A 20,210-nucleotide genomic window follows, 5' to 3' on the forward strand; every position below is an offset into this window, starting at 1 on the left:
GGCCATGCTTCATTTCCTCCAGTGTTTTTTCTTCTTCTATTGACTCTAATACTGTCTGGTTTGTCTTCAAAGAAAAATAAAGAACAGGGCTCTCTAGTATTAATGTTAAAAAAAATGATTTTCTGAAAATGTCATGCACTGATCCAAGGTTATAATAGTTTGGGATTTTCATTCGTTTTTTGCTTTCAAATTCAGTTCGTTTTATTGAGTTTTTAGAGTGAGGTTGCTAGTTTTAGTTTAGTTTTTATTTTCTGAAAATGCTTAGCTTTAGTTCAGTTTTTATTAGTTTTAGTGTTAGTTTTAGTTCAATTTTTATTAGTTTTAGTGTTAGTTTTAGTTAAACTTTAGTTAGTTTTAGTGTTAGTTTTAGTTTAATTTTTATTAGTTTTAGTGTTAGTTTTAGTTTAGTTTTTATTAGTGTTAGTTTTAGTTTAGGTAACTTATAACAAAGTTATTTTACGCCCAAGCATAATCTTTTCCTGACCATCTAAATAAATATGAAATAATAAATAAATAAAATTTAAAGAGCTATTTGACACCATTTCTAAATCACTAAAAGCATATTTTTAGTGTTAGTTTTAGTTTAGTTTTTAGTTTTTGATAAAATGCTTAGTTTAATATCAGTTTTTATTAGTTTTAGTTCAATTTTAGTTTGTTTTAGTGTTAGTTTCAGTCAAATTTTAGTTATTTTAGTGTTAGTTTTTGTTTAATTTTTATTAGTTTTAGTGTTAGTTTTAGTTTAGTTTTTATTAGTGTTAGTTGTAGTTTAGGTAACTTATAACAAAGTTATTTTAGCCCCAAGCACAATCTTTTCCTGACAATTTAAATAAATGTTAAATAATAAATAAATACAATTTAAAGAGCTATTTGACACCTTTTCTAAATCACTAAAAGCATAGTTTTTTTCATACAATGAATGCATTTTTTTGCGTAAGAAAGTTTTCATATTGGATAACATGAATTGGATTGGATTTTTCATTAGTTATTATTTCGTTTTTCTCCTAGGTGGAAGTCCTGTGTTTCGGGCATTTTTTCTCCATATACGATGTCACTTCCTCCTTCGTGCCTGTAATAATCACTATGACCACCAGAGGGCAGCGCCTAACGACAAATGTGCATTTAGCGGCCTATTTCAAAGGCTAAAAAACGACTTCGTTTACGTATGAAAAAAGTTGAAAAAGACGAAAACAAAGGACATTTTCACTATAATTTAAATTACTTTTAGTTAGTTTTGTTACCACAAAATACAGTTTCAGTTAGTTATCGTTTGTTTTTTCAGTTAACAAAAAATTTTTTTCAATTAAAGTTTTCGTTATTTCGTTTAGTTTTTGTGAACTATAATAACCTTGGCACTGATCACCCTGAAAACTCCAGTTGTAGATTTTTGTTGGCTGAATGGATGATCCTGAGCAGCTGATGGAGCTGTGACTGTGGCTGCAGTGTAATCATATTATAACCCCGTCCCATGGCGCTGTGTGGAGTGTAAACACCAGGACTGTCCTTCCATCAGTCATCTCCACTCCGACCTCATCATCTCCCTCTCAGCCCAGTCTGTCTCTTGTCCAAATGTTTCTCTCTCATTTACCTCTCACTCATTTTACCTCTCATTTCTCTGCAAAAACAACCCCCTTGTTGCTTTGACCTGATATCACATCTCTCTCTCTCCTACTGCTGACCAAAAATATCTATAAAAAGGAACTCTGAAGCTACGTATACATTTTTTCATTCCCTTCACTGCAAAAAAGAGGCGTCTAAAAACCAGATAAAAACAGTAAATCTGAGGGAAATGATCTTCCTGCATGGACAGATAATTTCACTTGACAATATTTTTTTAGAAAATAAGCATGTTGTAGGCTTAAAATAAGAAATTAACTCTTAAAACACGCGGGGTCCAGTGATCGTTGAAGGGGCGAGGTAATCAAGGACTCTACAACAAATGGTTCATTAGTTGAGGAAAAGGGGTGGGACTTTATGAAATAATGTTATGTAGAACTGTTCAGTGATGGACCATCATCATGCATGACAAGTTTCAGGCAGATTGGACAATGTATGGTCAAGTTATACAGTCTCGTGTTTTATGCCAAAACGCCATATTTTGCCGCCATGCCACGCCCCCATAGTGTGACGGTCTGCAAAGCTTTTATTAACTTTTAATGTCAAGGGTCTTGTGATGGTACTGAACAAGTCCGAAGTCGATCTGATTAAATCTGTTGGAGAAGTTTGTTAAAGTATGCGGCATGGAAATGGCGGAAAACGTCTAAAACGCCAGCTTCAAACCAAGATGGCCGACTTCCTGTTCGTTTTTGGGTATGGCTTCTTGAGACTTTTTGGTGCGTCTTCCCATGATACATGGATGTACCAAATTTTGTGTCTCTACGACAAACCTGTTTTAGGGGCTCAATTCTAGGGGGCGCTAGTAGGTCATTTAGCCACGCCCATTTCCGAAACCAATGAAATACTTACATTTTTCGACTGGATTGAATTTTGTCCCAAGTTTGGTGAGTTTTGGAACATGATAAAGCTCTCAAAAATGCGATTAATTTGCCGTTATAATAATAAACGGACCAATTTCAACAGGGTCCTCGCACACTATTTGTTTCTTACCAAGATAATTTAAAACCTTTAGATTTAGAAGTGTTTGATAATTTACCTTGTTTTAAGAGTTAATTTCCTATTTTAAGTGTTCAACATGCTTATTTTTTAATTTAATCATCTTAATTTAAGAAATCTCTTGGTTTTTTGTTCTGGTTTTATGTGGTTTTATTCCGTTTTTATGTGGTTTGAACTGGTTTTATTCTGTTTTTAAATGGTTTTATATGGTTTTATTCTGGTTTTATGTGATTTTATTCTGGTTTTATGTGGTTTTATTCTGGTTTTATGTGATTTTATTCTGGTTTTAAATGGTTCTATTCTGGTTTTATGTGGTTTTATTCTGGTTTTATGTGGTTTTATTCTGGTTTTATGTGATTTTATTCTGGTTTTAAATGGTTTGAACTGGTTTTATTCTTGAGTTAATCTCTTATTTTAAGCAATCAACATGCTTATTTCTAGATTTAATAATTTTAATTCAAGAAATCTTGTCAAGGGAAATCATCTGTCCATGCAGCAATATAATTTCCCTCAGATTTACTGTTTTTATCTGTTTTTAGACACATCTTTTCTGCAGAGCTGTCACCCATCTGTGTGTCACGGCAGTATGGCGAGGTGACACATTATGCTGTATGTACAACACCATTTGGTTTGTTTCCGGACTGTATTTCTGTGCTGATGATGATAGTTATGACTCAGCTATGTCACAGTTATGGATCTGCCTCAGTAAACATCCCCTGCAGGAACCCTGTGGTCAGCATCCAACTGCAATTGTTATTGTCTGCAATTTTATTCATCGTTCTCTCAACTACCTCTCCGTCTCGACAGGATTTCTCTGCTATAACATTCCCCTTTAGTAGTCGAGTCTATAGAAAAGGCCTCTAATATGTTTCAGTCTACACAATCATTGCATGAAAAACCTGTTTTGAATGTTATCTGCACATTAAATGGCCATTATCAGCAGTTATGATATGGGTTAGAAAGTGTCTGCTCCACCTTAGCATTACTAGACAACCCTTGTTTTCTCTAATATATTGTTCATTTTAATGGATGGTACAACTAAAGGTACATTTGTTTGGACAAATATAAAGATAACAACAAAAATAGCTGATAAGAGTTTAATTTAAGAGCTGATGTCTAGACATTTAACATGGTTTTATTGATGATGATTTTGGTTATTTTATTTGTCCAACAAATGTACCTTTAGTTGTACCAGCCATAAAAATGAACAAGAAATTGAAGAAAACAAAGGTCTAATATTTTCGTTATCATGGCATTAAATGACTGTTTGCAGTTTTGTTAGATTTTAAAGCCAAAACTAAATGGTTTAAGTTTAGGGGAAAATAAACTATGAAAAATTGATGATTTTTTAAAGATTTTTATGTGGGCACCCTTCTTTAAATATGCTGGAAAAAGGCTCTACAACTATTGTATTAAAGGGATTATAGATGGCAATGAGGGAAACTGGCTAACTGATGTTTTTGGGTTATAAGGTAGGACATTCATTTAGTTATAATTATTATTATTTTTAATTTTCCTTTTTCAAAAAAACATAGCTCTATCTCTGGAAATGGAAATTGAGATTGTAGAAAAACTTTTTTTTTTACTACTTTTCTTTCTTTCCAGATATATATATATATATGCTACATCACTGTCAATTGTAATGGGACGGACCTTTTTTATTGTATTGTCTGTATTACATAATAAGTATTTGGATATTTGTTTATTTTGTGGCCACAGTGCTGTTGTTTTTGTCTATGTTGGAAAATGCAATAAAAATATTACTAAAAAAAAAATCCTCTATTTTCTTTGTTATAATATAGATATTGTTACTTCAGCACAAAGGAGTTCTTCCTACTTCCAGCCATGATTGTACTATTTCCATAGAAGTGCGGGACTTATATAGTAAAAAGTAAAAAACAAAGATCCCGTGAGTAAAATGTGACAGGAACAAAAGAAATGCCCTAAAACTGCTTAGGGTCAGGCAATACTGCATTTACACAGTAAAAAAAGTTCCGTTTTAGGTTTTTAGTTTTAGGATGTAAAATGTACAAGTTGTTCTGTAAAGATGTTGACATATGTTCTGTATTTTTTACGGAAATATTCTAGTCACCACAGCTGCCAGTTTTTTTCTGTAAAAACAACGGGACATTTTTTACAGTGTAGGTTGAATTAGATGAAGAACGTTCAGTGTTTTGTGTCTAACAGAAGCTCCCACACTCTGTCTCCACTGCCTACCTTCTTTACACTCCAGGGCCACTCTGGACTCCAGGTTGTCCATCTGGAGCTGCAGACGTTTCAAGGTGCGGTCGGCGTCCCGTGACTTCCTCTTGTAGGCGATCAGCACGGCGATGATGACGAGCAGCAGCAGGCCGCCGCCGCCTCCGATGCCGATGATGGCAGGAAGCGTCAGCAGGCTGTCGGAGTAGATGTGAAGAGTCCCGGGGGAGTACTCGAACCCACCAGCACGGATCTGAACACACAAACAGGCAACTGGTTTTAATGATTGTAGGGCGAAAAAACTCACAATGTATGGGAGCCCTGAGAGGCAACGTGAGAGAAAAAATTCTGGTGATCAATTTTCTCAGTCTAATCTAAATTGTTTTCTCTCCTGTGTTCAAGCACAGGCCAAATAAGGGTTTGCTAGGAAAATCTTTCAGTTTCAAGATAAAATATGTTACTTTTGTATAGTTTTCTATTAAATAAATGTCATTTTAAATGTTTTAGTTTTTTAAATTATAGCATTTTTATGCTATTTACATTTTTTCAACCGGTCACATTAGCTGGTCGCATTAGCAGGTCATATTAGCCGGCAGGTCGGTTTAGTCTGTCACATTAGCCGGTCGCATTAGCCGGCAGGTCGCTTTAGCCGGTCACATTAGCCGGCCGGTCACATTAGCTGCTCGCATTAGCCGGTCACATTAGCCGGCCACATTAGCCGGCAGGTCATTAGCTGCTCGCATTAGCCGGTCACATTAGCCAGTCGCATTAGCCGGTCACATTAGCCGGCCACATAAGCCGACCGGTCACATTAGCTGCTCGCATTAGCCGGTCACATTAGCCGGTCACATTAGCTGGCCGGTTGCATTAGCCGGTCACATTAGCCAGTTGCATTAGCCGGTTGTATTAGCCGGTCACATTAGCCGGTCGCATTAGCCGGTCACATTAGCCGGTCGCATTAGCCGGTCACATTAGCCAGTCGCATTAGCCGGTCATATTACCCGGTCGTATTAGCCGGTCACATTAGCTGGCCAGTTGCATTAGCCGGTCACAATAGCCAACTAACCCTAACCCTCTCATTTGGTTCTATGAGACATTACTGTCATGTCTTTCTTTTGGCAAGAAATGTGTTTCAATTGACACTAGTTAATGCTAGCTAAATACATTTCTGTCCTGACCAAAAAAATATAAACTTTTTTTTAAAAATAAACAACGATTTAAAAACATTTTAATAAAAAATACCTTTGCCCCATTTGGACTTACAAGTTAAATACAGGAGAGAAACTATTTAGACCAGCATTAAAAAAAAAAAAGAAAATTGCTCAAAAGCAGGGAGACGAGAGGAGAGGAAATTAGTACTTATTTACTTTCCCCGTTCAAATTCTCTTCAGCCAGTCTCGAGGATTTGAAATATCATTTTTCAGAGAGATGTTAAAAAAACCCTACTACTTTTTTCTCTCCAGGTTTGACGAGGTGGTCTAAAGAGATCGAAAGTTGGTGGTCTGATGAAAGAGAAGCTGGTTGACCCAATTTCTCCCACAAGGATCATTAAATTTTCATCTGCTCTGTACTCACACTAAACAGGCCGATCTCTGACAGCCTGATACTTTGGGGCGCCTTACATCACCTCAACCGCTGTGAACATTTCTTGTAGGAAAGGTTTTCAAGTCTTGCCTTCAGGGGAGCAGCTTCAAAGGCTTTTTGGTAATAAAGATCTCACAAGCTTAACTTTGAACGTCTCACCTTCCTCCTTCGTTTTCTGCCATATTTAGGCCAAATATTTGGCTTTTAAAATAGATATTTTGTTGTTAATGTCCTCGTTTATCACTGTCAACTTTAACAAACTGATTCAGGTCAGAGAGTGAACGCTGTGAAGAAGGTTAAAGCGGTACGCTGGAGGTAGACACACTCTAAAACACACACAAAGACACTCACAACACACTCACACACACACTCACACACAGTGTAAGTAATCAAACAAAGTAATCACCAGTATTTAAATCTCTCCCCAAGGAGTCTTGGTAATTATGGGAAGTCAAACACATGTTATGTTTTTTTTCTGACTAACTACATTTACATAAGCTCAGTGAGACTCAGAGAGAGACGGAGAAAAAAAAACCTCACAGTGCTGGAATCCATCAAATCAAGCTATCCACTAGGGGGGTTGATAACCGATTAAAATGAGGTGTGATTATGCACTTTGATAATGTTAACATGGAAGTGCACTTACAAGGGCTTCAAAGTCTGATTTAAAGAAATAGAGAAGCTGTTATATCAATATCAATGTAGGCAATACCTACAAATTTAATTTGCAATAGTTGAGACAATTAAATTGGCTTGTATATGATTAAGCAGCCAATTAGCTGCCTGGACATGATCAGGCTGCAAAAGAAGGAGATTAAAGGAGAAATTAGCAACCTTTTGTGTGGATGTCCAATCAGTTTTAATGGTAAATGTAGTGGATTGAAGGAATATATTTCTCATGTTGTGCCTTGAAGAGAAAGTTCAGGATTTTGGACATTAAGTTGTATGAAATAGTTGGTTGGTTGGTTGGTTGGATGGATGGATGGATGGATGGAGGGATGGATGGATGGTTGGTTGGTTGGTTGGTTGGTTGGTTGGATGGTTGGTTGGTTGGTTGGTTGGTTGGTTGGATGGTTGGATGGTTGGTTGGTTGGGTGGTTGGTTGGTTGGTTGGTTGGTTGGATGGTTGGTTGGTTGGTTGGTTGGTTGGATGGTTGGATGGTTGGTTGGTTGGTTGGATGGTTGGATGGTTGGTTGGTTGGTTGGTTGGGTGGGTGGGTGGATGGATAGATCGTCCATAACAACCTAGTTTAGGACATACTTTTTGCTGTTGGAAACTCAACTTCTTTGCAAAACAAGCAAGTTTTTGAGTGACATCTAGAGTCCCCCCCCCCGGATACCAAAGATTGAAAAAGCCAGTATGTCCACTATGTGTACATCCCTTTTAGTCTATCTATTGAGTAAGCTAAGAGATTTGCATCTACTACACTAATGGCAGGAGTCCAAAATCCTGAACTATCCCTTTGATGACCCAGAAAAATGGGTTTGAAATCTGTTGTTTTTCCATCATCCTGCACCATCATTTATCATGACAGTGACATTGGAGGTCAGGAAGAAGTGATATTCAGCTTTGGTATCCAGGGGGCAAAATCTAGATGTCACTCAAAGACGTTCTTGTTCTCTTTACTGGTTTTACAAAGTAGTTGAGTTTCCAACAGCAAAAAGTATGTCCCAAACTAGGTTGTTATGGACGATGATACACTGCCATCCATCCATCCATGTTGTTGTTGTTGTTGTTGTTATGGACGGGGATACACTTTGCCTGACTTGGATAATCTGCCTTATATACAGTCATGGAAAAAAATATTACACCACCCTTGTTTTCTTCATTGCATTTGTTCATTTTAATGCCTGGTACAACTAAAGGTACATTTGTTTGGACAATTACAATGATAACAACACAAATAGCTGATAAGAGTTTAATTAAGAGCTGATATCTAGAGATTTTCCATGGTTTCATTCATAATAACCAACATCATTATCAAGAAAACCATGGAAAATGTCTAGATATCAACTTTAGTTGTACCAGGCATGAGTGATTGGAGGTATCCGGTTCCTTTGTTGGCCCTCAAGTTCCTATTTAGTATCTCATAAGGGGTCACTGCTAAATCTGGTGTAATTATCTCAGGGGGGAAGTTTCCTCAGATGACTTGAGTGCAGCACAAGTATAAGTAATAATAAGTTGGTGACACATTTTCGAGGCATTTGTCTATTTTTATTCTGGTGACAGACTGAAGGACTGACGGAGGAACTTAAAAAGCTGAAGGCCAAAACAACAAACAAGTTTCTTCGAAAACTCAAGGGAGGCACACAGCTGCCAACACACAGCTGAGCATCTGAAGGGACACACACACACACACACACACACACACACACACAGACACACAGACAGACAGCAGTTCTTTCTGTGCACCCACACACACACACATAAGTTTGTCTGGACACCCAATGGGGTCCCCTGTATGTAGGTCATTCTACATGGGGAATATTATTGTGTTACAGCTGTGCCCTTCTACAGCACACACACACACATCAACACAAACATACGAACTGCAAACACTTGTACATGTAGTAACACACACACACACACACACACACACATTCTTGTACTTCTATCTTTGTGAGGACCCTCATTGGAATAGTGAATTCCCTACCGAGGTTATAATAGTTTTGAATTTTTCATTTGTTTAAGTTTTAGTTTTCATTAGTTGTAGTGTTTTGTAATGGGGTATTTGTTGGGTGGGAGATTAAAAGAGGTCACAGTAAATTTTGCCTTTATTTCCTTTGTCTTATCCATCTTCATTATGTATGAAAAAAGTTGACAAAGACGAAAACAAAGGACATTTTCACTATGATTTTAGTTAGTTTTGTAACCTCACAATACAGTTTCAGTTAGTTAATTAATTATCTTTTTTTAAAACGTAAACCTAATTGTAACATTAACCCTTAAAACAAAGTCTGAAATCTCAAAAAAGCCTTTAAAGAAGTGAGGACCTGCCGAAATGTCCTCACTTTGCAAAAATGTCCTCACTCTGTTGGTTAAAAACGTGTTCCGGTCCTCATTATGTAGGAAGTACAAGAACACACACACATACACACACACACACACACACACACACACACATTCTTGTACTTTTATCTTTGTGGGGGCCCTCATTGGAGTAGTGAATTCCCTACCAAGGTTATAATAGTTTTGGATTTTTTTGTTTTGTTTTCAAATCCAGTTAGTTTTAATGAGTTTTTAGAGTGAGTTTGCTAGTTTTAGTTTAGTTTTTATTCATTTTAGTTTTTTGTAATGGGGTATTTGTTGGGTGGGAGATTAAAAGAGGTCACAGTAAATTTTGCCTTTATTTCCTTTGTCTGATCCATCTTCATTATGTATGAAAAAAGTTGACGAAGACGAAAACAAAGGACATTTTCACTATAATTTTAGTTAGTTTTGTAACCACACAATACAGTTTCAGTTAGTTATCATTATCATGTGACCTTTAACCCTTAAAACAAAGTCTGAAATCTAAAAAAAAATGCCTTTAAAGAAGTCAGGACCGGCTGAAATGTCCTCACTTTGCAAAAAAATGTCCTCACTCTGTTGGTTGAAAATGTCTGGTCCCCACTATGTACGAAGTACAAGAACACACACACACACACGCTGTAGAAGAGATGGGAACAGACAGCTCTATTTTTTCTTCGGCTATTGTCAGACGAAGGACTAACTCCACCGCCCCCGCCATCACATCGCATCGCTCCCATATTCAACATGACATTTTGTTTGAAAAAAATAATAAAAAAAAAAGAAAAGGGGGGGTAAAAAAAAAATCCAGTTTTACCTCAGAAGTGGCTGGTTGTGTTGAGAGCCATCATATTAAATTACATGGATGTGTTGTCAGAAGCTTTGGAGGTATATTGGCTGTAGCTGGTGGGGAGTAAATGTCATAAAGATCTAGTGGAAGGACATTGGTGATGAGTGTAAAACGGGGGAGGGGTGCAGATATTCAGACATATTCAGAGCGCTTTGACCTTCCTCTCTGCAGATGCTGCAGGAGCTGCGCGGTGATTTTGAAAGTCTGCTCCAGTCAGAGTGAATCAGGCGGTGCAGCGTGCAGCCTGTTGACAGATCTGGACAAAGTGAAGCTGAATGGTTTTGCCGCGGGACGCACTTGTAATCTTGTTCTTTGACTTTTTACGGCACTATTTCCTGCCGCGTCGTAATCTCAGAAACTCCCAGAACTGACAGTGACATCAACAGTGTGGGGCTTTATTTTCTGTTACTTTTAATCATAAAGTTCTCAGGCCTCAGTATGACCTCTTCACTGCAAAAACCAACAGACAAAAAGTAAGAAATAAATAACTATAATTAAGCAAATACATGCTCGAAACAAGTAAAAATAATCTGCCAGTGCGGTAAGTGATTTTTTCTCTGTAAGAATTCTTTAACTCGATGGAGTCTGGGGCTATTTTGTACATTTTGAATCCTTTTCATCCTGCCTATCATTTTGTGTCTTTTTTTGGTCATTTTGTGTGTTTTTTTTTGTAATTTTGAGTATTTTTTTTGCTAATTTGTGTCTTTTTTACTAATTTTGTGTCTTTTTTGGGTCATTTTGTTTCTTTTTTAGGTAATTTAGTTTTTTTTGTCATTTTGTGTCTTTATTTTTTTGTAATTTTGTCTTTTTTTGGTCATTTTGTGTCTTTTTAAAGTAATTTAGTTTTTTTCTGTCATTTTGTGTCTTTATTTTTTAGTAATTTTGTGTCTTTTTTTGGTCATTTTGATACTGCCTCAAGCGTCCGCCAGGTAATTTGAGTTTGAGACCCCTGCTTTCAAGGTTAAAAAGTAAATTTAGCAGCGTGCCGTTCATGTAAAACATGCCCTATAGGTTGGAGGTGTGGGATGTTACAATCATGGTTTTACAGATAATTGCTTAAAAACGCCCTGAAACAGACAGAAAAGGCAGAGAGAACAAGAGCTTTTATTGGAGACGGACACCTTTTCTCAGCAGCCTTTGAGATTGGACAAAGTTCTCTGATTCTGATGTCTGATAATAAAGAAATCTAAAAGGAACCAGACGTGATCTTTGATTAGTAATTTCCACTACAACAGCATTCACACAGTATGTGGTGATAAAAAATAAATAAAATAAATGTTGCAGTTTGTGACAGGAAGTGTAACTCAGTGATGATGTGGCAGGACTTTTTTTTTAAAAAAAAGAAACTTTAGCTTGGATTTGCTGAGAGTTGGACAAAATTTGCACATCAGAAAGGTTTATAGAGTGAAGGAGCTTCCTGGATTAGAGCTTAGAGACAAGCTTAGCGTCTGCATATCAGTAGCATCCTGCAGAAACAATTCTATTCTTAATACCACCTTTTATGTTTTTCCCATAACTCTAGGACAGAGCCGGGCTGGTGACAGTGCCTTGTCATGGACTTACACTGCAGCAAAAGTGGAAACTTGTACACTTTTCTGATCATATTCTAAGTCTCTGTTTGCTCTGATTTAGTCTTATAAATATTGATTCTTTTCTTGGATTAGATGTCCCATTTTTTGCAATTTAATTAGTCCTGAGAAGTAGGTATGTATACTGGTTATACATTCATTCTTACCATGTTAGGAGAAGAAAAATGGCAGGTTTATGACCAAACGAAGCAGTATATTTCTGCCTTTAATTGACACAGTGTGCAGCCTTCACCACTCCTGAATCAGAGCGGAGAGCTGGTGAGATGAAAAAGGTGCAGTAAAGCGAGCCGCTGCAGGAGACGCTGGACGCCGGAGGGCGATTTTAACATGTAACAGAAGCATTCTGGTCCACTCTGAGATGAAAAATAGGGAAAATAAATCTGTTTTCTGCTGTGGTGAAGTGCTACAAACCCAGAACCCACTGCAGATATGTAGACTGTGAAAGCATTTTTATCCATTTAGAGAAGACACTTTTTAAGATCTGATTAGTGAATCTGCAACAATGTTGATAATCAACGAGTCATTATTACAAATGAAATGTCTTTGGATTTGTTGATTCTTGGTTAAAGGAGTACTTCACCTGCAAAATGATCATTTGTGTATAAACTACATGTTGCTTTGAATTTGTCTCCAATAATGATTGACTTTAGGCCCGTGCAAAGATTTCCAGTGCTTGTTGTTGAATTTGTTTTAAATCGAATTTATTAGTTTGGAATTGAACGTTCAGTCCTCACATTTCAAATTCAGTTTGCAAAATTCAATTTAAATTTTCTGCGACGAACGTCCGGGTAGTTGAGGCAGAGCAATCGAGCGCAGAAAACGGAGGTGCTGATTGGCCGAAGAGGAGCTCTGTGAATCTGTACTCGATTGCTCTGCCTCAACTACCCGGATGTTCTTCGCAGAAAATAGAAATTTAATTTTGCGAACTGAATTTGAATTGTTAGAACTGAATATTCAGTTCCAAACTAATAAATTCAGTGTCAAATTACAATTCAGAATCAGTTTTTCAATGCAATGATTCAAATTGAAGAATACAAATTCAAATGATGTGATTCAAATTCAGTGTTTTTTATGAAATTATTCAAGTTAAGCAATTCAAATTCAAACATAAATATAAATAATTCAGTTTCTGGTGGCACATATTTCAGCCCGTATAGATGCCGCTTTTCTTCCATGCCCATTTCTCTCCTTCACTGATCTCTATAAACAGATATCTGTGTTAAAATGTAGGTATCAGGCGCGTTCTGTTCCCTTTGTAGTAAAATTTGTAGTATTAACCAATCATGTTTGAGTGGTATTTGGTTGCAGAGGGCACAAGAGGTAGAATGTATTGGCTGAAATGCAATTTCAAAACCCAAAGACCTGATATGAAAAATATGAAAAGAAAATGTGTTCTAATAACTGACTCTTAACATAAAAATCATGTTTATTTTGTTGCAAAGTGTACCAATGAAACTATCTTGAAACAATCTTTTTTTGTATAAATCTGATCTTGCTTCCAAACTTTTGGCCTGTAGTGTACATCCATCTTAGACATCTATTATGCATTAGCCAGATATCCACTTGTTTCACCAGAATCCCAGAAATATTGCCCCCCAGAGGCCAAATCCATGTTAGACCACTAGCTGGTGGCTATTATAGACTCTGGCAGTCGTTCTCAATGTGACAAAGAGCTGCATGAAGCAGTGGTGATGGGTGTTGCTCTGATTAGAGTTTGGCTTGTGGATTTACTGAGCGTTAGGTACATTATACTGTGTGTACTAATAAATGTCAACACCATCAAAGTCAAGTGAAGCTAATAAAAATACATGAAAAATGGAGACGGCACTGAGGGACTTTAAAAAAAAAAAAAATCCAAAACCAGCAGCACCTGCAGCGAAAAACTGCTGACAGCTGCACAGCTGCTGATGTGGATAGAGTTCAGCAGAGAGAAAGAAACATGAGGTTCAGTCTGCAGACATGTCGGGAGGCTCACTGTGGTCATGTTGAACACGTTATTTCAATACGTGAATGATTTCCCCGTGACTCGCCACATTCCAAAACCTTAATGGATTTAACTTTAAAGTGGTGCAAGGTCTGCAGATCTCTGCTTTTTATTGTTAAACCTTTATATCGGGCGAAGAACTAGATTTGGTAACTTCAGCAAAGATCAGGCTACGTCACAGACGGTGACCCCATGCCGTCTGACCAATCAGTATGATAATAATATAATAATATTAACTTTATTCACCTGGACCTCCAATGTAAAAATGAAAAATGTAGAAAAAAAATCTGCAAGAAACAGTCGTACAAACAGAGTTATTCTTCAATGACTTGTACCAGGAGAACTATGACGGTATATTAGGGCAAAATATGAATAAAAATACAAATACAAACCCGGGGGAGGGGAGGTAATATTTCGAGAAAAAAGTTGCAAATTTAATACATTAAAGTGGCAAATCTACAAGAAAACAGTTGCAAATGTATTAGATTAAAGTGGCAAATCTACAAGAAAAAAGTTGCAAATTGAATACATTAAAGTGGCAAATCTACAAGAAAACAGTTGCAAATGTATTAGATTAAAGTGGCAAATCTACAAGAAAAAAGTTGCAAATTTACTAGAAAAAAGTTGCAAATTTACTAGATTAAAGTGGCAAATCTACAAGAAAAAAGTTGCAAATTGAATACATTAAAGTGGCAAATCTACAAGAAAACAGTTGCAAATTTATTAGATGAAAGTGACAAATCTACAAGAAAAAAGTTGCAAATGTACTAGATTAAAGTGGCAAATCTACAAGTAAAAAGTTGCAAATTTACTAGATTAAAGTGGCAAATCTACAAGAAAAAAGTTGCAAATTTAATACATTAAAGTTGCAAATCTACAAGAAAAAAGTTGCAGATTTAAAAGATTTAAAGTGGCAAATCTGTGCGAAAAAGTTGCAGATTTAAGAGAAAAAAGTGACAAAAAAGCAAGTGTTTTACATCTAAAGTTGCAAATTTACTAGATTAAAGTGGCAAATCTACAAGAAAAAAAGTTGCAGATTTAAGAGATTTAAAATGGCAAATCTGTGCAAAAAAGTTGCAGATTTACGAGAAAAAAGTGACAAAAAAGCAACTGAAATTTACTAGATTAAAGTGGCAAATCTACAACAAAAAAAGTTGCAGATTTACGTGAAAAAAGTGACACAAAAAGCAACTGTTTTGCAACCAAAGTTGCAAATTTACTAGATTAAAGTGGCAAATCTAGAAGAAAAAAAAATTGTAGATTTAAGAGATTTAAAGTGGCGAAAGTGCGCAAAAGTCGCAGATTTACGAGAAAAAAAGTGGAAAAACAATTTTTTTCTCGCAGATTCACATCTTTAAATCTAAGAAATCTGCACATTTTTTTCTAGTAGATTTGTCACTTTAATCTCGTAAACTTTTTTCTCAAAATATTACACATATATATTACAATATTACAGTCCACATTCTGGCTGTATGTAATATCCTCCAATATTCTCTAGGGTTGAAATCTGGAATTTGCAAGTATTTCAATGAGAGCCCTATTAAGGGTTAATGTGCTGTCGTTTATTTATCAGAGCTCCAGTACTTGAAACTTCCACTGCCTGATTTTCTGCAACAGGCTAGCTGAAGGCCAATGAAGATCAACATGTTAATTAAGCGTTAAATATTTAACAGCAGCCTTGGTGTGCAGGCTCAATGGAGCGAATCCCGACTCTGTCAGAGGAAATTGTTTAGAAAAGATGCGAGGGGTTATTCACATAACTCAACAACAAGGTTAGAGTGACATTATGGGCCGAGATTGTCAGGCTAGAATGTTTTCATATTCATAAACATGAATTACTGGGTCAGAGTGGGTAGACAGAGTAGAACAGGTGGTATTTTGTGTCGGCTTTTTTGAATAAATCGGGCACGCTGAAAACTGACCCAGTTATTTAATGGACAAGAAAGATATGAAATTATATTAAGAGAGAAGTCTAGCATGAAGGTCTCAGCCTGTAAAATACAGCAAGTTCTCTCTCAGATAATCCATTCAGAGACTTCTGGGGCCAAAATGGGACAGAAAAGTGTTTTATCTTCTGCTACCTGAACATCAGAACACTTTAAAAGATTTAGAAAAGAATCCTGGAAAACTATCGTGTCACATCTAAAGACAAGTTTAGAGTTTTTAGTCTCACACTGAGATTTTACACAGACTGTCAATCTAGCAGGGAAACTATTTACAAGACTACAACTAGGAGAGAGAGGAGGAGGAGGAGGAGAGGAGGAAGAGGAGGAGGAGAGAGAGGAGGAGGAAGCTCTATTAACTTTCATTTAGTTAATGAAACATTAATCATTGATTATTTATGACTTATTTATGTATACATTTATTGATACATTTTAACTGGGTCTCCTTACTGTTCTCTTCACTAAGAAACATCTAAATATATGACATCACTAGATTTTATTGAGGCATTATTGTGACGTTCCTTTTTCCTGTGGACGTGGTTTTACTGGCGGGTCTGGAACCAGTCTGGAACCAGTCTGGAATCAGTCTGGAACCAGTCTGGAACCAGTCTGGAACCAGCCTGGAACCAGTCAGGAACCGATCTGGAACCGGTCTGGAACCAGTCAGGAACCAGTCTGAACCAGTCTGGAACCGGTCAGGAACCGGTCTGGAACCAGTCTGGAACCAGTCAGGAACCAGTCTTGAACCAGTCTGGAACCAGTCAGGAACCGGTCTGGAACCAGTCTGGAACCAGTCAGGAACCAGTCTGGAACCGGTCTGGAACCAGTCTGGAACCAGTCAGGAACCGGTCTGGAACCAGTCTGGAACCAGTCAGGAACCAGTCTGGAACCGGTCTGGAACCAGTCTGGAACCAGTCTGGAACCAGTCAGGAACCGGTCTGGAACCAGTCTGGAACCGGTCTGGAACCAATCAGGAACCAGTCAGGAACCGGTCAGGAACCAGCCTGGAACCAGTCAGGAACCAGTCAGGAACCAGTCTGGAACCAGTCAGGAACTGGTCTGGAACCAGTCTGGAACCAGTCAGGAACCAGTCAGGAACCGGTCTGGAACCAGTCTGGAACCAGTCAGGAACTGGTCTGGAACCAGTCTGGAACCAGTCAGGAACCAGTCTGGAACCGGTCTGGAACCAGTCAGGAACCGGTCTGGAACCGGTCTGGAACAAGTCAGGAACCAGTCAGGAACCAGTCTGGAACCTGTCAGGAACTGGTCTGGAACCAGTCTGGAACCAGTCAGGAACCGGTCTGGAACCAGTCTAGAACTGGTCTGGAACCAGTCTGGAACCAGTCTGGAACCAGTCAGGAACCAGTCTGGAACCGGTCAGGAACAAGTCTGGAACCAGTCTGGAACCAGTCTGAACCAGGACCTTTCCCTGCCCATCTATTGGTTGTTGATTGTGTTACGTCACTGAGACTTAATATCAAATCAGATCCAAACCAAGACTAGAAAAGACTGATATGAAACAGATTACTACTTAAACTGAACCATGGAGATGACTCCAGTAAAACTCCTAGATTTACTAAAGACTTTCAGTTTTTAGTCTGGGACTGGTGTCAGCCCAGCATTAGTCAAAGTGAGGTCAGATGGATGATGATGACAGAGACAGGGATGTAGTGGAGCGGCTAAGTGATATAATCTTTCAGTTTATGATACAAGCGTGAAAATTGGCATGAACACTCTCCATGGGTCACTTGACAAGAAAATTGTCCGAGACATTTAAAATTTTAAGATGGCGGCCATTTTTCAAGATGGCCGACACCTAAGTGGAGCAGTTAAGTGATATAATGGTTTATTTGGTGTTACAAGCATACAAATTGGCATGAGCAGTCTCTGTTGGTCACTTGACAATAACCCACCCACAGTTACTTGAAATTTCAAGATGGCGGCCATTTTTCAAGATGGCCGACACCTTAGTGGAGCAATTGAATGATATAATGGTTTATTTGGTGATACAAGCATAAAAATTGGCATGAGCAGTCTCCATGGGTCACTTAACAAGAAAATTGTCCGAGACATTTGAAATTGTAAGATGGCGGCCATTTTTCAAGATGGCCGACACCTTAGTGGCGCAATTAAATTATATAATGGTTTATTTGGTGATACAAGCATAAAAATTGGCATGAGCAGTATCTGTGGGTCACTTCACAATAACCCACCCACAGTTACTTGAAATTCTAAGATGGCGGCCATTTTTCAAGATGGCCGACACATTAGTGGAGCAATTGAATGATATAATGGTTTATTTGGTGATACAAGCATAAAAATTGGCATGAGCAGTATCTGTAGGTCACTTGACAATAAGCAACGCACAGTTACTTGAAATTCCAAGATAGCGGCCATTTTTCAAGATGGCCGACACCTTAGTGGAGCAGTTAAGTGATACAATGGTTTATTGGGTGACATACCAAAAAAACTGGCATGAGCAGTATCTGTCGGTCACTTGACAATAAGCCAGCCACAGCTACTTGAAATTTCAAGGCGGCAATTTTTTTTTCAGGATGTGGCCACGTGGACCTTTAAATTATGAATTTTCTCATAGAAATGTATTGGGTTCCTCAAGAGAGGTTGTTTGACTGTGCTTTGACTCCTTGCCCACGACCTGTCCAGTTTGGTAAAACCTGACAGGAGATCCCTCCCACCGGCGTAGCTCTCTGGGTTCACCGAGGTACACAGGCTCCCTTACCATGAGGGCTTTTTTAAATAGTTTTTTAAATTACTTTTTTTTATAACTAACCATTACTACTGCCATTAAACATGCCAAATAAATACTAAGGGATTGGGAAACACAGTTGTGGTGCTGAACGGACAGTGCTCCAAAATAATAATTGAGCAATGGTTAATACTGAATGGCAATAATGACAGATCCAGAGGCAACAGCAGCTCTGGCTGACGTGGAACCATGACAAACAGTATCTGAAACTATACTAGGGAACTAAACTGAAAATGTGAAAGCAATGTTACAAAGTAAAAACTGAACATGTCACAGTAATAGGCTGGTGACAAATTAGAACATAATTTGCCGATGTGGCGAGGGGAAGCCGAGCCATAGGCCTACACTTTAAAACACAAAGGACAACAAGGAATAACACTGGCAAAAGAAACAAGCAAATAAGTTCTAGCAGGGGCAACTGAGTCCATATCTGTAGCACTTACACTTTCCAGTACAAGCCTTGGTGCACCCACATTTTGTCAACTCCCAACAACTCTCCGCAATAGGTGGAAGTGGAGTCCAGACGACTTTCCTCTCCTTGTCCCGTTTAACCCATCCCCAGTCGGACGGGCTCAGCATTTGTGGGTGTCTCTTCAATGCCTGTCCCCACACATATCCAGCCTCATAAGAAGCCTGAGATCCTCTTGACCTCTTGACATGGATATCTTTGGTATTTTTAGTGTCTTTAGCAGCAGTAGATGCCTTTTTTGTGCCCTTTCCAGCTGTGTGTTGTTGAACATAAGTTTACAGCTTGAATAATATTTTGCTCTGTTTCTTGTCAATGTGCTTTCTATGCCATCACCTTCATCTAGTCGGGTTGGACTACGTAAGATAGGCAGAGCATTTATTTTATGAAATAATGGAACATTTCTTGCAATGGTATCATAACCAGTATGATCTTGGTGTCCTGCTGTTTGTTTTCTCAACTGTTATAATGGCTTCTGCAATGTCTGCAGCAAATTCAAAGGCAGAGGCCGAGGGTTTAGCCTTTTACCACCTTTTAATAAGCACTTTGGTGTATGGGATACAACTAAGTTCATGCCTTAACCCTACACTTAGTCCAATCGTTCATCCAATGCCATTTTTACCCTGTACGATCTGTACACCACCCGGTTAACTAAAACTACTCAGAGATTTGTCGTCTCTTCTTTGACTAACTTTACAATTGGCTGACATTGAACCCCACTCTGAGTTTAACAGCAGTCATATATCACCATTGTGCCCTGGTAGTGCAGATACTCACTCTTGTCTAATCTGTCCATGATCAACAAATCAACACAACTGTATTATGATGTGTTAAAACTTGTCTTGAGGATCCAGGGGGCGGCCATCTTGAAAATAGAAATTTCAAGTGGCTGGGAGTGTTTTTTTGTCAACCCAAGTAACTGTGGGTGGCTTATTGTCAAGTGACCCATGGAGACTGCTTATGCCAATTTTTATGCTTGTATCACCAAATAAACCATTATATAATTTAATTGCTCCACTAAGGTGTCGGCCATCTTGAAAAATGGCCGCCATCTTGGAATTTCAAGTAACTGTGGTTGGGTTATTGTCAAGTGACCCACAGATACTGGTCATGCCAATTTGTATGCTTGTAAACCATTATATCATTCAATTGCTCCACTAAGGTGTCGGCTATCTTGAAAAATGGCCGCCATCTTGGAATTTCAAGTA

At 38.0% G+C, this 20,210-nt stretch overlaps 1 protein-coding gene across 2 annotated transcripts in view; it reads right to left on the reverse strand.

Moving 5' to 3' along the window:
* Positions 1-20,210, reverse strand: part of LOC131971589 (plexin-A1-like) — a 409,823-nt gene that overhangs the window by 48,482 nt on the left and 341,131 nt on the right. For both annotated transcript variants that reach the window (XM_059333098.1, XM_059333099.1), the window contains one exon: positions 4,828-5,062. In XM_059333098.1, the coding sequence (XP_059189081.1) occupies positions 4,828-5,062 (235 nt within the window). The remainder of the gene's footprint in view (positions 1-4,827; positions 5,063-20,210) is intronic.

Source organism: Centropristis striata, chromosome 5, assembly GCF_030273125.1.
Source record: "Centropristis striata isolate RG_2023a ecotype Rhode Island chromosome 5, C.striata_1.0, whole genome shotgun sequence".
Taxonomy (NCBI): domain Eukaryota; kingdom Metazoa; phylum Chordata; class Actinopteri; order Perciformes; family Serranidae; genus Centropristis; species Centropristis striata.